General features: G+C 47.3%; 1 protein-coding gene across 3 annotated transcripts in view; it reads right to left on the reverse strand.

The window, feature by feature from the left end:
* Nucleotides 1–20,472, reverse strand: part of Brpf3 (bromodomain and PHD finger containing 3) — a 57,627-nt gene extending 37,155 nt beyond the window's left edge. For 2 of the 3 annotated variants that reach the window (XM_077801692.1, XM_026383435.2), the window contains exons 1-9: nucleotides 20,367–20,472; nucleotides 15,552–17,040; nucleotides 12,572–12,728; nucleotides 10,007–10,138; nucleotides 7,225–7,353; nucleotides 6,606–6,918; nucleotides 5,619–5,924; nucleotides 3,604–4,110; nucleotides 679–772 (exon numbers count right to left, since the gene is read on the reverse strand). In XM_077801692.1, the coding sequence (XP_077657818.1) occupies nucleotides 679–772; nucleotides 3,604–4,110; nucleotides 5,619–5,924; nucleotides 6,606–6,918; nucleotides 7,225–7,353; nucleotides 10,007–10,138; nucleotides 12,572–12,728; nucleotides 15,552–17,014 (3,101 nt within the window). In that variant the 5' untranslated portion in view covers nucleotides 17,015–17,040; nucleotides 20,367–20,472. The remainder of the gene's footprint in view (nucleotides 1–678; nucleotides 773–3,603; nucleotides 4,111–5,618; nucleotides 5,925–6,605; nucleotides 6,919–7,224; nucleotides 7,354–10,006; nucleotides 10,139–12,571; nucleotides 12,729–15,551; nucleotides 17,041–20,366) is intronic. The other variant, XM_026383436.2, reaches the window with a different exon arrangement.
* Between the last annotated feature and the right edge of the window lie 418 nt (nucleotides 20,473–20,890).

The following is a 20,890-nucleotide window of genomic DNA, read 5'->3' on the forward strand; positions in this document are numbered from 1 at the left end:
TAAGAGTTTCATTGTTTCTGGGTTTTGCAGAACACAGAACACAGAGCAGAGGTTCAATAAACTCAAACCTCTGAAGAAACTTTTAAGGTTCTGGTCCCAAAAATCCTCCCTTCAGGTTAAAGAATGACAAAAGAGACCCATCCCTTCCCAGCTCAAAGATGACAGATGAACTGGGGCTTTTATTTGAATAAAAAGCAATTTCAAATTTCCTATTTGCTCATTCCTTATTCCATACAGCGCCTCTAAAGAGGTAGTTGCTATGAAACCCCAAGAGGCCTGAGGCAAAACTAAGTCTGTAACAAGTTGGGTTGCCTGGGGGTGTGTGCGCACACATGCGGGTGTGTGAGCACACATGCGAGTGCGCAGGAGTCTGGCTTAAACATTAGCTTCATTGGGCAATAGGAGATTCTGCTGTCCCCATCCTCTGGAGTCCAACTTCAGTCCCACAGACCGCATAAAGCATCAGAACCACACTCTTCTCTTAGAGCACATGGTAGAGTCAAGGATCACCCTATTTCTTAGGAGCACCCCCGCTCTACCCCACCAAGTTAAAGACTAGAAGCCTCAGAAAGTAGTAGGGGTTAGAATCAAGATAAGAAGTTCAAACCACTACTGAATGGAGAATAAAGGGAGAGGTGGTGGAGCTGCTGACAAAGTTTTGGGGACAAGTGTCCTTACCTGCAAGCTTCAAATGCCAGTCCACCACTGAGACCCAAACTACATTCCGAGTCAGACCCGCTTTCAGTGTGTTTTCCAAAGCCATTGGTCACGCCTGCCAAGGACACACAGAGTGAGCCTGTGAGCACAGAAACTCCCAGCCCCTGACACATGCCACAGCATGAGGCAGCCACCTCGGGAGGGGTCAGTGAGGAGGGTGGAGAGGATGGCTGCCCTTCACTGTGGAAATGGATCTTGGGTGGTAGAGAGAACCTCACAGAAATAAAGGTTTGGGGAGAACACTCTTGGTTTGGGCAATAAGCTGACACTGCATTTTCCTTCTCCTTTAAGGAAAACAGCACACAGTTGACTTCTGCTATGTATCTGAATGACAATCTGAATGACAATTCGGATACAAAGGAAAACACTAAGACTTTCCCATCTTGGCAGGCTCACCCTGGATCTGCTTCTAGTTTCAAACCTCAATTATCAGGGAGTCTCTTCTGTTTCTTGAGGAGCCCACCCGCCTTGCCTCTTTAGATAAACATTCACACCCTGCACATCACACAGCTGGCAACAGCTTGCTTCATTCTGTGGACATGATGTCAGGAGGGGCTGAGGCAGGATAAGAGCTCCGTGCCAACGGCCCCTGAGATATCTAGCAGAGATATCAGGATTAAGAATGGGAGACTTTCCAGGAGATCTACAGCAGCCCAGATATTGCCAAGACAGGGAGTCAGAACTCGGGGTTCTAGACTGGGCTCTAAAATATTGGGTCCCTTTTCCTTGTTAAGCCTTGGCCTTTCCTTTCGTGAAGATAATGCCTTCTTACTTGTAGAAGATGCTACTCAGCAAGATATAGGGGTCTGTTTACTGCAAGGAGCCTTCAGAAGCAGATGAGGATTGGCTGGTCATCTCAGGGGCATGATCTTGCTGTGAAGGCTTCCACTCTATCTATCCAATTTCTAACCACATTCCGGAGTCCTGCAACTGACAGCTGGATCCAGATAGGCAAGGAGGTGAGCCAGGCACCTGATTTGGGAGGTGTAACAGACACCTTGGCCAGAAAAACTGTGAGGCAAGTCACATCTGTAAGAGCAGGTATCTGAGCCAAGATGTCTGTACCCTGACCTGATCTTGCCTCTAACATTAGGACCTCAATTTAAATCATCGAATCCAGCTGTGCCTCAGGTGCCTCACTTGTAAAAGATCAATACCTGTTGTTATGAAATTCAACTAAGGTTGAACACATAAGTATTCCTGGGTTTCAGGCCACCTGGAATCTTGGGACTGAAATGTATTTTCTCAGTATCTCCAGGCAGGGGGCCTCATCAGATTGGATGGTGCCAATGTCCAGACCTATTCCCAAGAGCAAGAGGTTTCATTTTTAGTGTACAATGTTCTCAGTGCTATTTGGTGGAGCCAGAAAGAGCAAAAAGATGACAATAACTGCTCTCAACTACTGTGTATATTAAGTGCTTTACACAGCCTATTTCCAATCCTGAGAGTCTTCCAAGATAAGTATCCTAGCTCCATATCAGAAAGAAGGAAACAGTTCAGAGAGGTTAGTTTCCCCAGGTTACACATCTGTAAGAAGCTGGAATATGAACTCAGGTACACCTGACTCTGCTCTTGCCCCTACATACAACGTTCTTCCCCAACACAGGGAAACTTAGGACAGATAGGAAGAAAAAGTAATGTTGGAAACAAAATGTTAGGTTGGAAGGGAGAAAAGCAAGTGCTGGTTACACATTTCAAAGCCATCACATAAAAGAACATGAGAGCGACACAGGAACAAAAGACAAGAGCAGCCCCTCCCTGCCAGCAAGCTAGCCTTCACTATCCAAGACTAAACTACTTTGCCCAGCATTCCTGATCCTCCATGTCTAGGCCTACCTTACTCAAGTAGGCTCCCCCTAACTGTCCCTCTCCTTATTTCCACACACCTGGGCCTAAGCCCTTCACCCCCATGTATTCGTTTCCATCCTACCCTCACCCCTTAGGGCCAGCTCAGATACCACCAGACTGGGAAGCCTTCCTAACTCTTTCACCTCCAATTACAACAGCTCTGGTGGTGCCACCTGTCACCCTACACTTAACCACATACTGTTGGGTTCTGTGATTTCTCTGCACCTTGGGAGACTACTTTGTTTCCCTACTGAACTGTAAATTCTTCCAGAGCTGGGACTGAGTGAATCAGCTTATTATCCCCACAGGGACCAGTTCATTCTGGACATGTAATAAGAACTTCTCAGTGATCTAGCCTCACAGCCTACCTCTGGGACCTCATCTCCTCCACCAACCTCTGCTGCAGCCACACTGGTTCCCTTGCTGTTCCTCAGACATGCAAGCATGTTCCCACCTCCAGGGCCAGTGCAGCTGCTAGTCTCTCTTTTGGGAATATTACTCCTCTGGATACACAAACAGCTCTTGCCTCAACTCCTTCAGATCTTTACTCAAATGTCACTTCCTCAGAAGATCTCCCTGGCCATCCTTTAAAATACCACTCGCATTCCCTATCCCCCTTCCCTGCTGGGTTTTTCTTCAAAATTTCTAATACAGGATACCTCATTTTTTTTTTGATTGATTTCCCTTATAAAAGAGGAGATTTTTATCTGTTTTGTTCACTGATTTTTTTCCCAGTCCCTAAGATAGTGCCTGATATAAATATCTGATGAACAAACTAAAATGAAGATAAAAACTACATTAGCATACACAAGCCTACATCCCCTCAGGGGCAAGAAAAGCTCAAACATAACTTGGCTGTCTGAAATGCCACTCAAAGCCTGTTTCCCTGGGTTGCTACTCATGTTGGTCCCACTGTGAGCTTAGAGCCCTCCATGCTACTAATAGCATGCAGAGGCCTAAGGGAGATAGCCACTAGGGAAGGTGCTGGCTGGCAAGGTAAAGCAGAAAAGCAGCGAGAGAAGTCTCAGGCAGGGTCACCTGTCTCTTCCTCCTGCTGCGGGGACCTCTCCCCTTCGCTTTCACTACAGCTCCTGCTCCTTGGCCGCTTCCGGGAATGGTGCTCCTCTTCAGTGCTGGCTGGAGAGTCAGGAGAGCCCGCCAGACCATGATCCTCACCATTCTCTGGAGCCCGGTCTGGGCTCCTCTGTAACTTAGTCCCATTCTTGGCCTTCTTGAAGAGGACTGATGTGCGGCGACCCACACCACTTAGAGGGGTACCAGCAGGGGTGTCAGGAGCCATGACAGACAGTCTGTTGATGCCATTGTCACTGAGCAAGTGATGCAAGGGCTCACTCCCTAGCTGTAGAGATGATTTTTCCAAGAGCTCATCTTCTTCCACCTTTTTGGGCTTTGGGAATCGGCTTGGAGGTTTACTATCATTGATGGGTTTCAGAGTGGGGGGATCTGGGGGAGATTCTTGCTCAGACAAGGAAGGTGCAGGCCCAGTAGGCTCCAGGGTTGGTGGGGGAGGCAGTTTGGAGTCATCTGTTAGAGAAAAAGGGAACCTGCTTGAACATTTTAGAATGAGTCTGACCCTACAAGCCAGATACTGACACTGAAAACCAGGAACCAAAGGTATGGGACTGGCAAATGTAGAAAGTTTCTTAAAAATTCCAATGCTCAGGTCCCACCCCAGAGCAACTAAACCCAAATCTCTAAAAAAAATTTTTTTTTTTTTTTTAAAGCTTAACAGGTGAGTCTAAGAAGTGAGGGTTACAAACTGTTACTCTACACCTGAGAAAGCCACATGCATAGTCAATACTTAGGTTAAGTCCCAGCTTGGCAGATCAGAGGTCTAAAATTCAAGTGTTTTCTGTCTGTCACTGATTTCCTTTCATATCACCCAAGTTAGATCAAGTAGAGCAGGCGGCAAGAATGAGTTTATGGATGTGGAAAATGAGAGCAAGTAAATCAAATCAGTGCCTCCCAAACATGTCTACTCACCACCTTGCATCTTTTAAAAATTGAGACTTTCAAGTCACAGCCCAGACTTCCCTGTCTGAACCTCTAGAAAGTGAGGCTGGGAATTTGTTTTTGTCTTTTAAACCCTAGGAGATGCTGTAGCATCTGGTCTAGGGCGCATGACATTGCCCTGCCAGAGTCCAGAGTGGGATTCAATGGCATGCACACGCCACACAGGGAGTTGGTAAGAGTCACATTGAACATTGAACCCTCTAATGCCAAATGTGACCTTTCAGCCATCTTCCCATTCTCTGCCAACTTAAAATAAAATGGGCCACTCCCTCTGATTTGGGCCCCTATTTATTGGAGATAAGTCCCAGTCTTTTGGACAGTGTGGGTAAAAGGCCCTCCCAAGCCCTAGGCTAAGATCCCAGGGCAGGTGTAAGAGAGACAATTCTATCCTCAGAGAAGGGGAAGGATTGGGAGCAACTTAGCTTATAAAGCTCTGAAGTTTCTGAGAATTACTTCCCCAGCTGCCTTTTATAGCCAGATGCCTCTGCTTGGGAGGGGCCTGCAGACCTGACTCAAGAGCCCAAGCCATATGTAGGGTCATTCCTGCTCTGCTATCTCTCCTCATACCCTCCTAACCTGCTTGAAGACTTTCTCTTCATGGTGGAAGAATCTAGGCTGATATTTAGCTGAAATGCACAATATAGTCATATCAAGTGCAAAATATTGTGATATTTATCATTTTAGGTTAGTCAATAGCTACTGCTCCAACACCTGAAACTCCTAACTAAACCTCCCCCAAATCAAGCAACTAACCATCCACATCCAGGGCCCCCAGGAGCCCAGTCCAAAACAAAAGCCTACATCTAGTATGACAGATAAATTTTGGTCTCTACAGGTTATTATATTTTGAATATCATCCCCTGAACATGATATGGAAGGGTGATTCCTCCATGGGCTTCTGCTTGCTCAGAGGGTCAGACCTGACCTGAAATTTCCAAAAAAATTCAGCTTAGATTATGCCCGTCCCATCCCTCTCACCCAACACACCAGCACCCTGCCTGCCTGTGACTCACTCTCACCTCTGTCCCCATCGTCTTCTGGCTCCTCTTGCAGGGCCTGCTCCAACACAGCTGTATCCCCCGGGGGCCCTGCTGACAGCTCCCCATTGGACATTGTCTTGTTCAATGATGGCAGCTGTGGTGGTGGTGGTGGTTGTGCCAGCTTCTGCCGAAGGGCATTGATCTCCCGGCGCAGCAGGCGGACACGGCGGGTGCGGGCTCCACTGGATCGCATGGCACTCACCAGATCCAATTTCTCCAGCAGCTCCTTCAGCTGCACCTCTGGAGACAAATGGGCCCGGTTCTCCGGGACGAGGATGTTGTCCACTGCCAGGGAGAAGAAAGAACAGAAGGGGCTGAAGGACCGGCCCAGCCCAGGACAAGGGAAAGGGGCTGAATCCCTCAGATGTGAAATGCTCTCCTGTAATGCCTGGGCCAGTGGCTTCCAGCAACATCACTGCCCAAAGGCAGCCATGGGGATAAGGTCAGAATGTGGGAAATATCTGCAGGATACAGTCCCAATATGGGCTCTGTGGAGCAGGCACGAGGCAGCTTGGCAATGCCCTGGCCTGAGTGACTGTTTGGCTATTGCCATCAAGCAGCAGAGAGCAGGGGCAGGTGGAGTTGGAGGCTCAGCGGCAACGCTGTCTTTCTGGTCTTCCACCTGCACTGAATGATCCCCCCACACAGCAGCACTGTGCTGCCCTGTCCCATGCTCCAGTGCCACACAGAGGTGATCCAGGAGAGGAAGACTCCTGTGAAGCTTCTCAAGCAGACAGCAACACCTGATTTCCCTTTTCTACCACTCAAAAGGTATTCAGTACACTGGTTAAACTTGACCCTGGGAACTGTTCTATCCAAAAGCAGGATAGAACATGTACCTACCCCCAACTTTGCTTCTGGAGCCTACACTAGAGCCCCAAGGCCCACACTGACCCCTGGCTCTCTGGGCTCTGTCCCTGTGTTTTTTCCTGGTGCCTTCCCCCCTCACCCATCCAGGCTTCTCACCGTCTTCCCAGGAGAAGCGGTAAAAGTCTTCCAATTTGGGTGATTCAGGCAGATGGGTGCCCCTCTCGGGGTCATAGCCGATGTTCTCTGCCTGCCGACGGGCATGCCGCAGAATGGCCCCTCCCAGGTCCCGCAGGCGGACAGCTGCTCGGTGGAAAATTGTGTCTTTAGCATTATACTTCATGCAGTTGGTAACTATAAGGTTAAAGTCCTCCTCAAACTCCTCCAAGGTGCGGTACAGGTGGGACTCCAGCTTCCGCCTCATAGTAGAAAAATCCATTGGCTTGGATATGAATTCCAGGTAATCTGGAACCTAAACATATAAAACCTGTACAATTACAACAACCATTTACTAGCCAAACAGGCACACCCTTCACCGGCACTCTTTGTCTCCCCAGTTTCTGATTTGGGCATACCAGGGGTTCACTCAGAGCCTTGGAGGCCTGGTCCACCCTGACTTAATGCTGACCCTCACCATAGGCAAGTTTATTGGCTTTGCCAGATCACACCACTCAGAGTAACATAAACCCTTTAGCACAGTGCTACCCACCCAGCCCCCAGTCTAGTTACACCCTATTTCCAAGAGGGGTTTGCTGCTTGGGATGTGACAGGAACTTGCCTCACTCAGGTTGACAGGCTCGGCAAAGATGTGTGCAGGATCCTTTTCCTGCAGCAAGTCCAGTGTGGTCCTCAGCAGCACATTGAATGGCATCAGCTCCAACTCCATGGCAGCTTGCTGGACCTTGACCTGTGTGGAAGGTGAGAAGCAATCAGAACATCCCCTGCAAAAATGCAGTGAAACTTTTTTTTGACAACTTAATTTTCATCAATGATCTACAACAAATTTTCACAGAATATTAAGCTGACCAGTGTATGAGGAGCTATCATCCTAACTTCAGCCTAGGAATAATGACACGACCAGTGGTATGGTATGAAGGTGTCTCTCAAAAGTTCACATGTTGGAACCTTAATTTCCAGTGCAGGAGTTCTGGGGACATGGGACCTGACTGGAGGTGATTTATATATTACAGGATTCACCCTCATGAATGGACTGAGACTCCATGAGAGTTCTTACAGGAGTGGGTTAGTTTCTGAGAGTGGCTTTGTCATGGAGATGAGTTCTCCCACCTGTGCTCTCACCCCTTTACTTTTCCACCAAGAGATAATGCAGCACAACAGCCCTCACCAGTCCACCCTTGAACTTCCCAGCTTCCAAAATCATGAGCTAGATAATGTATGTGTGATAAACACACACACACACCCCATACATATGTATTTATTTATGTATTTGGTACCAGGGATTGAACTTAGAGGTACTTTATCCTCTGAATTATATCCCCAACTCTTTATTTTGAGACAGAATCTCATTAATCTAATTAAATCTCATTAATTTCATAGGCTGAGGCCTCACTAAGTTGCTGAGGCTGGCCTCAAAATTGTAATCCTCCTGCCTCAGCCTCCTGAGCTGCTGGGATTACAGGTATGTATCACCATGCCTGTTAAACTTTTCATTATAAATTATCTAGTCAGTGTATTCTATTTATAGCAGCAAAGGAAGTAAAATAGCCACCATTTTGTAAATGTTTCCTATGTTTCAAACATCATACCAAAACTAATAATGGTAATAATAATAATTACTACTATTCTAATAGTTTATAATTTTATAACCCATACTAAGTAATAGGAATGCCCTAAACATTTTATAAAATATAAGTGAGTATATGAGGCAGGTAAAGGTTAGATATTTTACAAACAGAAAGCTGAGGCAGAGAGAGGCTACCTGGCCCAAGGTCATACAGCTAATAAGGCTAGAATTAAGATTCAGTACAAGACAGTCTGCTTCTTGACCATTATGCCCCTCTACTTCTCTATTGTATTACCTCTGTTAATCACTATAACTCTGAAAGAGAAATTTTCATCTCTATTTTACAAATATGGAACCTGAGGTTTGGAGAAAGTTGATGGAGTCACAAATCTAAGGTCATCTGACTAAAGAATAGCACAGATGGCATTTTAAAACAGGTCTGACTTAGTCCAAGAAGTACACTGATAAAATTAAATGTGCCTTGGACCAGAATTTTTTACCTAGAGTTGCAGTTATTGATTCCATTAGCACTAAAGTGTCTGGGTTGGACTGGGGTGACCAGGGCCTTCAGGCTCATCTCTCAAGTGGCAAACGACTTCATATATTTAAAGTGGAATGCTGTACAAAATCTTACTTTCTATGTGTACCCTAATGTGAAATGGTTGGGAAGCCCACCTCTTGGCCTCATCAAAACAAGCCGGACTGCTTTACCAGAGCCAGGGTCTCCTTTTCCCTCTCATTTCTCTGACCTGAGGCAGGAAGAAAAGTACAACTATGGGACCAAGCCTGGGATGGCACTTAAAGTCTGAATTCATGGAGAAGATCCTGAGATAGCCTCCATGGTCACTCATGCTAAATATGGTAAGAGCTGCCCAGAAGCATAAGGAGAAACTCAGGTTATTGACCTGCTAGAGAAGAGCTGAACAGTAATATAGGGTTCAGAGAAAGAGAGTAAGGAGCATTTTTAACCCAGGCCTCTGAAGCACATGAGTAACGGCTGCTATTCCTGGACCAGAGAGAACAATTTTGGCTTGTCATCCATTCAATTAATAGTATTTGCTCTCTGCCATGTGCAGAGCCCTACAATAGATACTTTAGCAAGAAAAAGGGTATCAGTAACAACAACTACTGACACTTCTATAGTCCTTACTAGGTAAGCACTGTTCTAAGCTACTTTTTACATATACAAAGTCATCTAACTTCACAAAGACCTTATGATTTAGGCTCTATTATTACCCCCATATCACAGATGAAGAAATGAAGGTATTAAGAGATTAAGTACCTTGCTTAGTGTTACACAGGTAGTAATTAGCAGAGCCAGGATTTAAACCCAATCTAGTGTCACAGCCCATGTTCCTAAACCCCTGTGCTATATCACCTACCTCACCATGCTCAGGGGAATAGAATTTCCTAGAATTGAGGTTGGGAAATTTAAATGATTCAAGACCATAGTGTTTAAGGGCCAAGTGAGAACTTCTCCTCAGCAACTCCCAGGCCAAAGGTTTTCAGTAATAACCATTAGAATGGCCTAAGAAGCTCTTCAAAATATCCAAGGTAGGCTTCCCACTGAAACATCTGAATCAGAAACTCTAGGTATGCACTCTGGCATGTGATATGAAACTTATGCTTGAAGCCACAAAGAGTTGAACCTCAAAACATAGAAGCCATCAGCAGCTCTATACCAAATACAGAGCAGGTAGATCTTGGAGCCCATACAGCTAGGCAGGAAAGGAAGCAAGGGGTCTCCTAGTGCCACACTAAGATTGGGAGAAAGGGACCTCAACAAAGCGCCCCACGGCTGGGGGTTCCTCCTTACCTGCTCCCGCTTGAGCTTTTCTCTCTTCCGAATCAGCTCAACTAGCAGCCGCGCCCGCTCCAAGTCATGCCGCAGCTTCTGCCAATATTTCAGCTCTTCCTTTACTGCACTTGTCTTTTCGTCATGTTCTCGCTGTAGGAAGCAAGAGGAGGAGCTGGGGGCCTTCTTCCTCTCCATAGTTCTCTCCCTATTCAAGCCCCACAGGCTTCAGGAGATAGCAGAACCTCACCCGAGAGCCTCCACTTCACCACTCTTGCCCTGTGCCTTCCTCCCATCCTTCCCTGGCCTTATAACAAGATTCTCCATTAATAGCACAATAACCACTGCTGGGACTGCTTCTCCTAGTCCCTCAGGGATACCCGAGATCAGTTAGGACCCTCAGGGCTAGAAAGAATTTCAGAAGAAAACTAACAGACACCTTAGGGGTGGAAAGAATCTCACCCTAGAGCTTCAATTTGGCTAGAAAACAAAGTCAAGTTCTTACTATTTGCCTGTACTAAGTGGCTTGAACAAAAAATCTGTCAATTCTGTCCTAGAAGAGATGATAGTTGTTGGGGGAAGGAAAAGACCCAGTGTTTAAAACCAAAGCGCATAAGAGCATAAAGACAATAAAAACTGATAATGTAAAACTGCACATAAAATGCGGACAAGACAGAAAGTAGAGAGGTGGGGGTTAGATAGGGAAAAGTTCCCTTGGGAGTATCCTGCAAGAGCTTTTGCGTACAATAGTAGACATAGATAGGCTAAGCAGTAAGGAAGGTCTCTTCTGGAACTGACAGGACCAGAGGGACAGAAATGTAGAGGTAGAATTAATGATTCTGTGTTTAGTTGAGTAAAATGGGCTGGCCAGAGTAGAGTAGCTGGAGAACCACAAAAGCCATAGAACCCAGGATCTAGCTGACAAGAAGCCTCAAATGCCAGGGTAAAGAACCTGGACTTAGCCTCCTTGGAGAGGGAGAGTATATTCTGGAAAAGGAAGTGATAGAATGGAAAAACAGTATATATGACCCCACGAGTCATAGAGCAAAGAATTAGAGGCTGGAGACACCTACAAAACTATTGTTGAAAAGAAAACTATTGCTGAGACTGAGGGGGCATGGATAGGCAAGGTAGCATAAAATAAAGACAAAGGACTAAACTGATAAATCCCCCTAATAGCTTAAAGAATGATTAATTCTGACTCATTATAGGGGAAAAGTCAAAAGTAACTCTAAGGTGGAGAATTGAGAATTGGAGAATATGAAGTCAGGAGGAGGAAGAGTTCCACGGTAAAAATGAGAAAATAAGTTTACTAAAAGGAAGGAAGATAATTCATTCAGGTTCCAGAATCTGAGTTACAGTAACTACCTACACATGGAAGGATCCCAAAGGGACTGAGGACAGAAAAAAGGGATGAGAACAGAAAAAAATCTGGAGATACTGACACAACAGTTATTTTCAATTATTTTTACTTGGACTTGCTCTCTAAGTAAATAAGCAGGCAGCAGAGGGAATATTACTGTTAAAGACTTAAAAAAGGGATCAGCAAAAGGTACAATCAGAGGGGTAGAAGAGATGGGAAATGATATCACGGAAAAGCTTAGACACAAAGACCCAAAAAGAAATGCATCTTGAGGCTGGGGTTGTGGCTCAGTGGTAAGAGGGCTTGCCTAACATGTGTGAGGCACTGGCTTCGATTCTAAGCACCACAAACAAATAAATAAAATAAAGGTCCCTCAATAACTAAACAAAAAATTTTTTTACAAAAAGAAAAGAAAAGAGAGAAATGCATCTTGATGGGCAGTATGGTGGGAATTTAAGGAAAGACTTGCTGGAGGAGGTCACTGACGTAAGGGAGAATTCAGGGAAGCAAATGGTCCAGAAGGCTCAAGAGGAACCAGACATAGGTTTGTACTTCAGGAACTTAGTTACAAAAGGCAAACTAAGATCAAACAGAATGCACTAGTAAAGGGAAGGTTTCTTTCTTTTCTGGAACAACACTGTGGGATGATTTAAAGGCAAAAGTAATGAAGGATGTAAAGAGGGAGAGAAAACGGAAGATGTAAATACTGGAAGGAAAATCAGGAGCAAAAAAAAAAAAAAACATAAAATATGGAGCAACTATAGTTGTTAACGGCTAAAGGCCACCACAATTGGGTGAGCTGTGCACTATAATAAGATCATAAGTTTTTTTTATTTACTATGACACATTTTTTGGCAGATGGCAGTATACTGTCTTGAGAAAAGGGCGCCTTTTTCTAATTCACACAATGCAGCCACCCTGGCTCTTCTTCCTTTCTGTCCCATCTGGAGGGTTTCCCCACTATAGGGAAAGTGGAGCTGGCCCTACACTCTCCCCTAGAATTTGCTCCTAAGTCAAGCCTCTACCATCCAGAAAGGGCTGCTGTTAGGTCTGAAGATATCTGTAGTGCTAGAGGTTATTTCCAGGACAGACTACCCAACAGGGTGACCACCTGTATAAAAGGCTCCACAGAGAACTCAGGGATAGGTGCCAGCCCCTCCTCTCAAATCTTCACTTCTCCTTCAGGCTCAACCTCCCTCCACCAGCCTCCAATCAGCACCTACCTGTTCAGCGTTTCTTTGGGATTGTAAGTGAGAGTGCAGGCGCCGGATAAGGGGGACACCATTCCGTGCCTGCCGCTTCAACAGCCAGTAGTTGTGAAGCCGCTGCATGAACTGGTTTTTCCTCTGAAAGGAGAGACCACTACAGATCTTGTTCAACCTTGAGTAGAGGCACAGAGAAGTGAAAGATAGGGTCAGAGGGCAGCCCAGATTATAGCCCACACATCCTATCCAGAACCCGGTTCATTTCTGAGAGGAAGACAGAATAAAATAGCCAAATGCCTCACCTCAGAGAAAGCCTTGAAAAAGATAGCAAAGTTAAGCAGCTCAGATTCAGCAAGAGGTACTTTACTTGCTTTTCCACCTCCTGTGTCGCAGCCTTGATCCTCCAAAAGAACCTATTTCCTGTGATCCTGGACCCCTTCATTCTAAGTACTATTTGAGAAATGGGCCTGTACACTAAAACCTCCACCCTCCTATTACCAAAGGCAGCAAAAGAAATAGGAACTTAAATAAGCTATGGGCAATGTGGTCACTATTACTGCCTCATGTGGCTGAGGATCCCAGCTCACAATCAAGTAGGAAGAAAAAAACAGTAGGAATACATCAGGTTACTGCTTTCTGAGCCCAAATGCAACCCTTTAAGAGTTGTTTGATCTCTGATTTTCATTTTTTAAAATCAACAGCCTAAAAATGTCTAATTTTGAGCCAAATGGAGAAAAAAATGGATCTAAAGGTGTAAGATGGAGGACCTGAGGGAAAACCTAGCTAAATTACCCAAAAGAGAAGTCTTAAGGTCAGGGGTTAGGCCAGTAACACCTGGGGTGGAAGGAACCAGTAAGAACCTAAAATTTCTATGTTAATGCCCACACTGTAGGAGGAGAAACACTATTTACGTCACAAAAGACAGAAAAGCGGCTTAGATATATCAATTGAATAAATGGTCAGTGCAATTGATGCAGTTAATAAGATGGTGGATCTGAGTGAGATCTGAATCTATGATCTCTCTGCTCTACCATGGTGCATTCAAAATTGTTTCTCCACAGGGTAAGTCAGGTCTCAGTGCTCCTGTGTTATTTCTTCTGTTTTGTCTCCTCACCCCACTCCACTGAAAAGAAAATTAGTGTGGTTAATCAAGAAGGCGGAACCTTAGAAGGACAGGCATGTTGGGCAGGACATTGCTTACTTAGGTCTTGTTCATCTTCACAGTCAGACACTCCTGCCCCAAAGCCAAGCTTATAAAATCAAGACCTACACCTTTCCCCAAAGGACAGATCCCCACCAATGCCCATGCCAAGCACACCTGCCCAGATGCAGGCAGCCCCCTCCCTCTACAACCTTTTGGCCATGGGGGGCCCCAACAGCATTTGTGCAAGTAGGGAAAAGAATAATAATAATAAAATAGCAGCAGCAGCAGTGACCATCATTTATTGAGTACTTACTATTTGCCAGACACTGTGCTAAGTGCTTTACTAATATTACCTCATTTAGTTTTCAGAATTCTATGTGACAGATTCATTTATAAATAAACTAAGACTTAGAGCTGTTAAGCAACATGTCGAGTCATAAGTACTAAGTAACAGAAGGTCTGTCTGGCTCTTAGTGTAGCTGGTGCCTGGGAGAGGCTCTAGAAGAGCAGACATGGCACCCAAAGAATCTAGCCCCAGGGCCTAGTCACACTACAGACGGGGACAAAGCATAGATCTACTTACTTCAGGGAAGAGGTAGCCTAGAACAGCTCTATGCCTAGAATACACCCAGAATCGCTGGAATTCTAACTTGGGCCATAGGTTGCAACAAGAACATCCCTACCTTGATCTCACTTTTATGTCTTCTTCCTCGTCTGCCAAGTCTGGTTAGGCAGATTTGTCCAACCAGAAATGTGAATAGATTTCATACTTTTCATTCCCCACAATCTTCCAGTATTCCTTTCTCCCTAACCTTTTCATGGAGGCGACAGTACTAGCCTCGAGGTATCGTGAGCTACAGCTTGTAGTCCAAATCTGTCACTTTTCACCTGGTCCCATTTCTTAGAACAGGATGTGGCATGTAGTAAGTGCTCAATAAATATATCATTGAATGAATAAAGATGTAAACAACTTTACCTCCCGGGGCCGTGGTTTCTTCATCTGGGGGTATGGGAGAAGGTGCAAGGACTACATTAGATGAACAATCTCCAACATTCCTTCCTGCTCTAATCCTGTATATTTGCTAATGAATCACCCTTGAGATGAGCCCCTGCTGGAAAATCCTCCTTGTCTCTTGCTTTTCTACCAAGTTCCCACCTAACTGCTTCAACAACTTAACTGATATTTTAAAACAGGCACAATGATTTCTCTACAGCTTCAATGGGGGCCCAGGAGTTTCAGTTACACAGCTAAATTTTCCCCTAAATCTAAAGACTCTGAAAAGAAGGAATAAAACATTCTTCCCACACTGTCACCCCCTCATACAAAGTCCCTGATACACCCAGGACAGAGTTTGTTGTACAGCAGACCTGTCAACCCTTTAGCAGAGTGGTTCCAAATTAGGAACACTTCTATTCACCCAGGGGTGTTTGGAAACTCGTGTGAGGTTTTCACAAAGATCAGGCAATTAATTGGATGGGATGAAACGCATTTACCAAGAGCAAGGATGCTAAACATTTAGAAATGTAAGGGACAGTTCTAACAATGAAGAATTATTCTGTCCAAAATGCCAATTAGTGCCCTGCTAAAAAATACTACCTTACATATCCCGTTACCCGAGTTTCTAAGCAACTCAAGTATTTTGCTTTACCTGGAACCAAAGGAAACACATTACTCTGAGGATACAATCAAAACCACAAAACAAGCGGGGTGAGCCAGAATCCAAAGGAGATATTTAAATTTAGGGCATAGAAAAAGACATCCACCAACCATATTTGAGGAAGGCCTGGCCCAAAGCCAAGACCAAACCAAGAAGAAACCATGAATCATTAAAGAGCCCATCTGGGCAGGCTCACCTGTAAGAGGGTATCTGTGGGACAGTGACCATGGGGACAGTGGTGGTGGTCCCCATGGTGGGTGTGTCTCGGCCTGCTTCCTCTGGCTCCTTCTTGAACTTTTGCTTCAAACTCATCTTGTTCTTCTTGGGCACTCCCTTCAGAGGGCCACCCACCCCACTTTGGCCTTCCTGCTCCTCCTCCTCCACTTCTTCCTCTTCTTCTTCCTCCCCACCACCCTCCTTCAGCCCATCCTCGTCCCCAGCCTCACTGAGACTTCTGGGGGAGTCACCCTTCCTCCTGGCAGTGGCAGAACCTGGTGGCGAGTGGGCCTCACAGTAGGCGGTCTTACGCACGGTGAAGATGGTGCCATTGAGGCTGGTTTCTCGCATGGGCTCAATCTTCATGAAGAGCCCAGCCCGCTGTGCACATGTCACATGGAAGGCTGTGTAGCAGTTCACTTTATGGCACTGGATAGCTGCACCCAGCCCCTTCTGCTTACAGATATAGCAGGTGAGTTTCCATCGGGCAGGTGGGATGTTGTCAATGCCCTCGATAGGCTCCAGGAAGACAGTGTTAGCAAAACAGACTTCTGGAATCCAGATGGCACATACTACATGGGCCCAATGCCCATCACTGGTCTGTTTGAAGGCACCACCCTTGTTGGGGCAGAGGACACAATCCACAGGCCGAGAGGGAGACTGCAGGCAGCAGCGGCATAACCACTGGCCCTCGGGGATATAGGGTACACCATAGCACTCCTGGTGTACGGCCAGGTTACAGATGTCACAGAAGAGAATAACATTGCTATTATGACATTCATCGTCCAGGCATACACAGCAGAAGGCATCTTCATCAATGAGTGACTGTTGGGCCCCACTGCTGCGACTCTCCAAGTATGACTCCTTCTCAAGCCGGTCCACCAGCAGCTCAAAGGTGTCTGCTGACACCAAACTGTGCCCATCTACTCGCCGCTTTTCATTCACCATGTCCAGCCAGGCAAGGTCCTCCTCATCCATGTCATACTCTACCTCTGCATCCAGGTCTTCAGGTGGCTTCTCAATGTAGCGGTAATAGGCAGCAGGCAGTGGGGGTGCTTCAGGCTGGCTGCCTGGATCCACCACACGGAAGCTGGGCTGTGGGAGGTGGAAGGAAGTTCCAGATGCATGCTTAGAGCAGGATTCCTTCTTTTTGCCCTTGGATGAAGTTTTCTTGGACTTGCCTGGGAACTGAGGCTGCTCGCTATTTTCTTTGTTACTATTGCATTCGGTGATATCCTGAGCAGTCAGTTCATCTTCAGTGATGATCTTAAGTGGGTCATAGATGCTGATACGATGCAGGCGTCCATCAATATCCACCTCAACAATACGCTGGGCCTGGGCATATGTTAGGGTCTCCCGGGTGGGTGAGCACTTGAGACTGTAGGGGGACGGGGAACGCCGGCCCTCGGCATTCTGCCGCGACTTCCGGCGAGGCTTCCTCATGGCACCTAGGAACCAAGGAGACTGGCCTAAGGAGAGAAGACCAGGAGACTGTGAGCTGGATATTCATGCATGTATGTATCCTATCCACTCAACCTTCCATCCAATCAAGTGGCCACTGGGAGGACTAGCTGTTCCCTTAGTCTGAACAGTCTGCCCCTGAGGCATCCACAGGGCTTCACTCCTTCAGGCCTTTCAACAAACAGCATTTCTCAGTGAGACCTTCTCATTACTCTGTACACCACTGCAAATACCTTTTCTCCACCAGCTATGGACCTTTTATCCTGCTTTATTTTCTCTTATAACACACTTCATCTTCTACCATGCAATGTAATTTACCTATATATAATATTTATTATTTGCTTCCTTCTGCTAAAATGTAAGTTCCAAAGGGTTGGGAATTTATGCCTGTCTTCACTGCTATATCCCCAGTGCCTGGAGTGATGCCCACCTCCTAAGTAATTCTTCAATCAGTATTAGGCGAATGTATTCAGTGAACGAAAGGAGAAATGATCCCTGTCTTCAAGGTGCTATGTCTGAAGGGAAGGGAAAGAAAACAGATCCTTACAATATGACACATGGAAAGAGCTAATGTTCAAATGGTCTATGTAAGGTTGTGGGACACTAACTGTGAAAAAAGAGAGGGTGCTTAAGACTTCAGAAAGAGAAAACAGGATGGCCACAGTGGTACACATTGGTAGTCTCAGCTACCTGCAAGACTTAGGTGGAAGGATCACGTGAGTCCAAGAGTTTAAGGCCAGCTGGACAACATTGCAAGATCCTGTCTCAAAGAAAATAAACAAGAACAGCATCCATTTTTGAGCTCTATACCTGAACACTACGCCCCATTAGTGGACTGAAAACTCACAGGTCTAGAGCCCTCTCCCAATCCATCTTACCATAATCAAAAGCCCTCTCTGGGCAGGGGTTGTGGCTCAGCAGTAAAGCACTCCCCTAGCATGGGCGAGGCCGTGGGTTCAATCCTCAGCATCACATAAAAATAAAATAAAATAAAGGTATTGTGTCCAACTACAACTAAAAAATAAATATTTTTTAAAAAGCCCTATCTCCCCCCCCCCAACTTTTTTAAGTGGTACTGGGGATTGAACCCAGGGCTTCACACATATTAGACAAGCACCCTACATCTAAGGTGCATCCCTAGTCCTTTTTAATTTTATTTTGAGACAGGATCTAAGTTGCCCGGGACTTGCAGTCTCCCTTCCTCAGCCTCCTAAGCAGCTGAGATTAATGGGCATGTGCCTGCATGCCCAGCTCCAGAAGCCCTGTCTCTTGTGTCCAGGGTGAAGGCATCTAAAATGCTTATCACATGTGGTCAAAGGCTTCAAACTACAGTATGCAGGGCATTTCCTGCAAATAGAAGCATCCAGGATAATTGGCTAGTAATATATTTCCAAGCAGAAACCCTGCAAGTTCTGGGAGTAGCACCAAAATATTTTTACAGTTGTAAGTGTCCTGTGTGGGTTCCTCAGTGGAACCAAGACCAAGGTGACTGGGACAATTATCTGAGGTAAATTCCCAGTACTTTGTTACCTCATACTTACATCTAGTCTACCCTTGTGAAACAAAGAGAAAGCTCTAAAGTTTTCCACAACATTCTCAGGATGGAGGGAACTAGGGTAAGTAGTTATCAAAGCCATTACTACCAGAAAGACTTTGGGGATATGGTGTCCCACAGTATGGGCACAGATTTGGAAAGGTATGAACAGAGAAAGAGCTTTCAAGGGGAAAAACCAATTTCATCATCTTGGTTGCAGCACCAACCATCTTTACAAAGTGGGTGGTGATAATAATTTAACACACTTTTACTAATCACAAAACCCGTTTCCTTTTGGTATTGCTCACAACCACCTTGGATGACATAGAGATAGTATTTTTTTCCATCTTGTGCAGCTCAGAAGGGTGTCACTCAACCCAGAGCCAGTAAGGTGGTCTGGTACAAAAAGAGGTTCTGGGGCAATCGAGGTTCTAATCTTGGCCCTATGGGACTCGGAATAAGTCTTCTAACTCCATACTTCATCAGTAATGAGGCTAATAACATCTACCTCTTAAGGGCTGCTGTTTGTTAATAAAGTATTATCAACATCCTTATTCAAAAGGCCTTCTAATCCCAAAGTGACTGAAACAAACAACCTGCCCAAGGAATGGCAGGCACACACCCCATTTGGAAGCTCAAGGAAACAGAATCATCACAGCAATTCTGTCCAGGTTCCAGATACCCTTGGCCACGAGATTCCTTCCAAATACCAAGTTCCCAGAGGCAGGCCAGGCCAGCAGATGTGCTTCATTACCACCACCACCCCCAAGGCAAGGGAGCCCCTAGGAGAGACAGACCTCTACCTCCATAGTTCACAGAGCCCTCCCTTCAGCAAGCCCTGCACAGTCTTCCCACCTGCCACCTCCTCCGCAGCTCAGCAATCTCTCAACCAACCAGCAAGTATCTATGCAGACCTCTTCTGTCCCACCCAAGCCTCTAGACGCCTGGAGGCAAACCCTACAGGAGGAAGGGCTGCAGCTGAGGAAATCGAAATGAGCTTCGCCCACAAGGCGCTGACAGTCGCGTTTTTTTGGCGGGAGTTTTTCAACCTACACAGCTCTTTCCACATACATACCTATAAAATACCCCCCAACATCTCCCCGAGATGTTCTCAGCAGCCCCTGGTCCCCAACTCGCCCACCCCACCCAGATCCCCCACAGAACCAGGAGTTTCTGCAATTAGACGGAATCTCCTGCACTCTACACAAGACACTCCTGAGACGAGGGGAGACCCCAGTCGAGGCTACTGCCCCTTTAAGGGACGCCTCTTTCAGAAGAATCTTGACCCCTCAGAGAAGAATAAAGGAGGGAAATAACATCTCCTCCCCAGAGGGGAGAGAGAGGGCTAGGGCATCAGAGACATACTGATGCGGAGTCCGACCCTCAGAGAAAGCGAGCGCCAGCGAACTAGCGGGGCAGAGAGCCGAGCGCCTATTGGCCGCCTGACCTGCCCGTCAGGGGGAACTGGAGGGCCAAGGGAAGCACAGGGGGCGGAATTCTCCTCTGGTCTGGCCAATTGGAGAGCGTGGCGGAGGCGGGGCTTGGCAGCTTGGCTTCTAGGGCCGGGGGGAGACAAGATGGCGGGTGCGGGAGGGGGTCCTTGCTTTTCAGCTCCCCCACTCGCCCGCCTTCTCCTTCTCCGCCGCCGCCCTCGCTCCAAGGGAGAGCTTTCGCGCCGCCCCCGCCCCGCTTGGGAAGCCTCCCGCTCCCCGGTTTCCACCCCCCCGCGAAGTCCCTGGTCCCCGTAGGCCCTGCTGCTCCCGCCCCCGCTCCGTCCGGCCCCGCTGCCGCCCCCATTACCTCAGCCGCCGGCCCGGCCCCACCGTTCGGGGCCCCTGGGCGCGGGCGGGACGGCTGCCGAGCAGGTCGGCGCGGCCCTGGGAGCGGAGCGCGGCCTCCTCCCGCGCCAGCCTCCGCGGCCTCCGCCGTGCCCCCTCCCGGCGCGCGCTGGGGCCCCGGCCCGGCCGCCGCCACTGCCGCCGCTCCCGGGGGAGGAGGGGGAATGGAGCCGCCGCCGCCGCCGCTGCCGCCACGGAGCCCGGCCGAGGGGAGGGAGGGATCAGCCCCCAGGCAGGATCCGCCCCTCCGGCCTCCCCCCGCCACCTCCACCCCTTCCCTCGCTCCCTCCCTGGCTCCGCGGGCTCTCCCGCTGAACAGGAGCGAGAGCGCGAAAGGGGGAAACGGGAAAAAATCCCCCCGCCCGTGCCCGGCGCGGCTGCGGCCGGGGCTGCGCGGCGAGGAGCGCGGAGCCGCCGCCGCCACGGGGCACCGTCCCCAGCTCGGCCTCACGGTGGCGGTGCGGACGCGGCGGGGGCACCGAACAG

The sequence above is a fragment of the Urocitellus parryii genome, chromosome 8, assembly GCF_045843805.1.
Source record: "Urocitellus parryii isolate mUroPar1 chromosome 8, mUroPar1.hap1, whole genome shotgun sequence".
Lineage (NCBI taxonomy): Eukaryota > Metazoa > Chordata > Mammalia > Rodentia > Sciuridae > Urocitellus > Urocitellus parryii.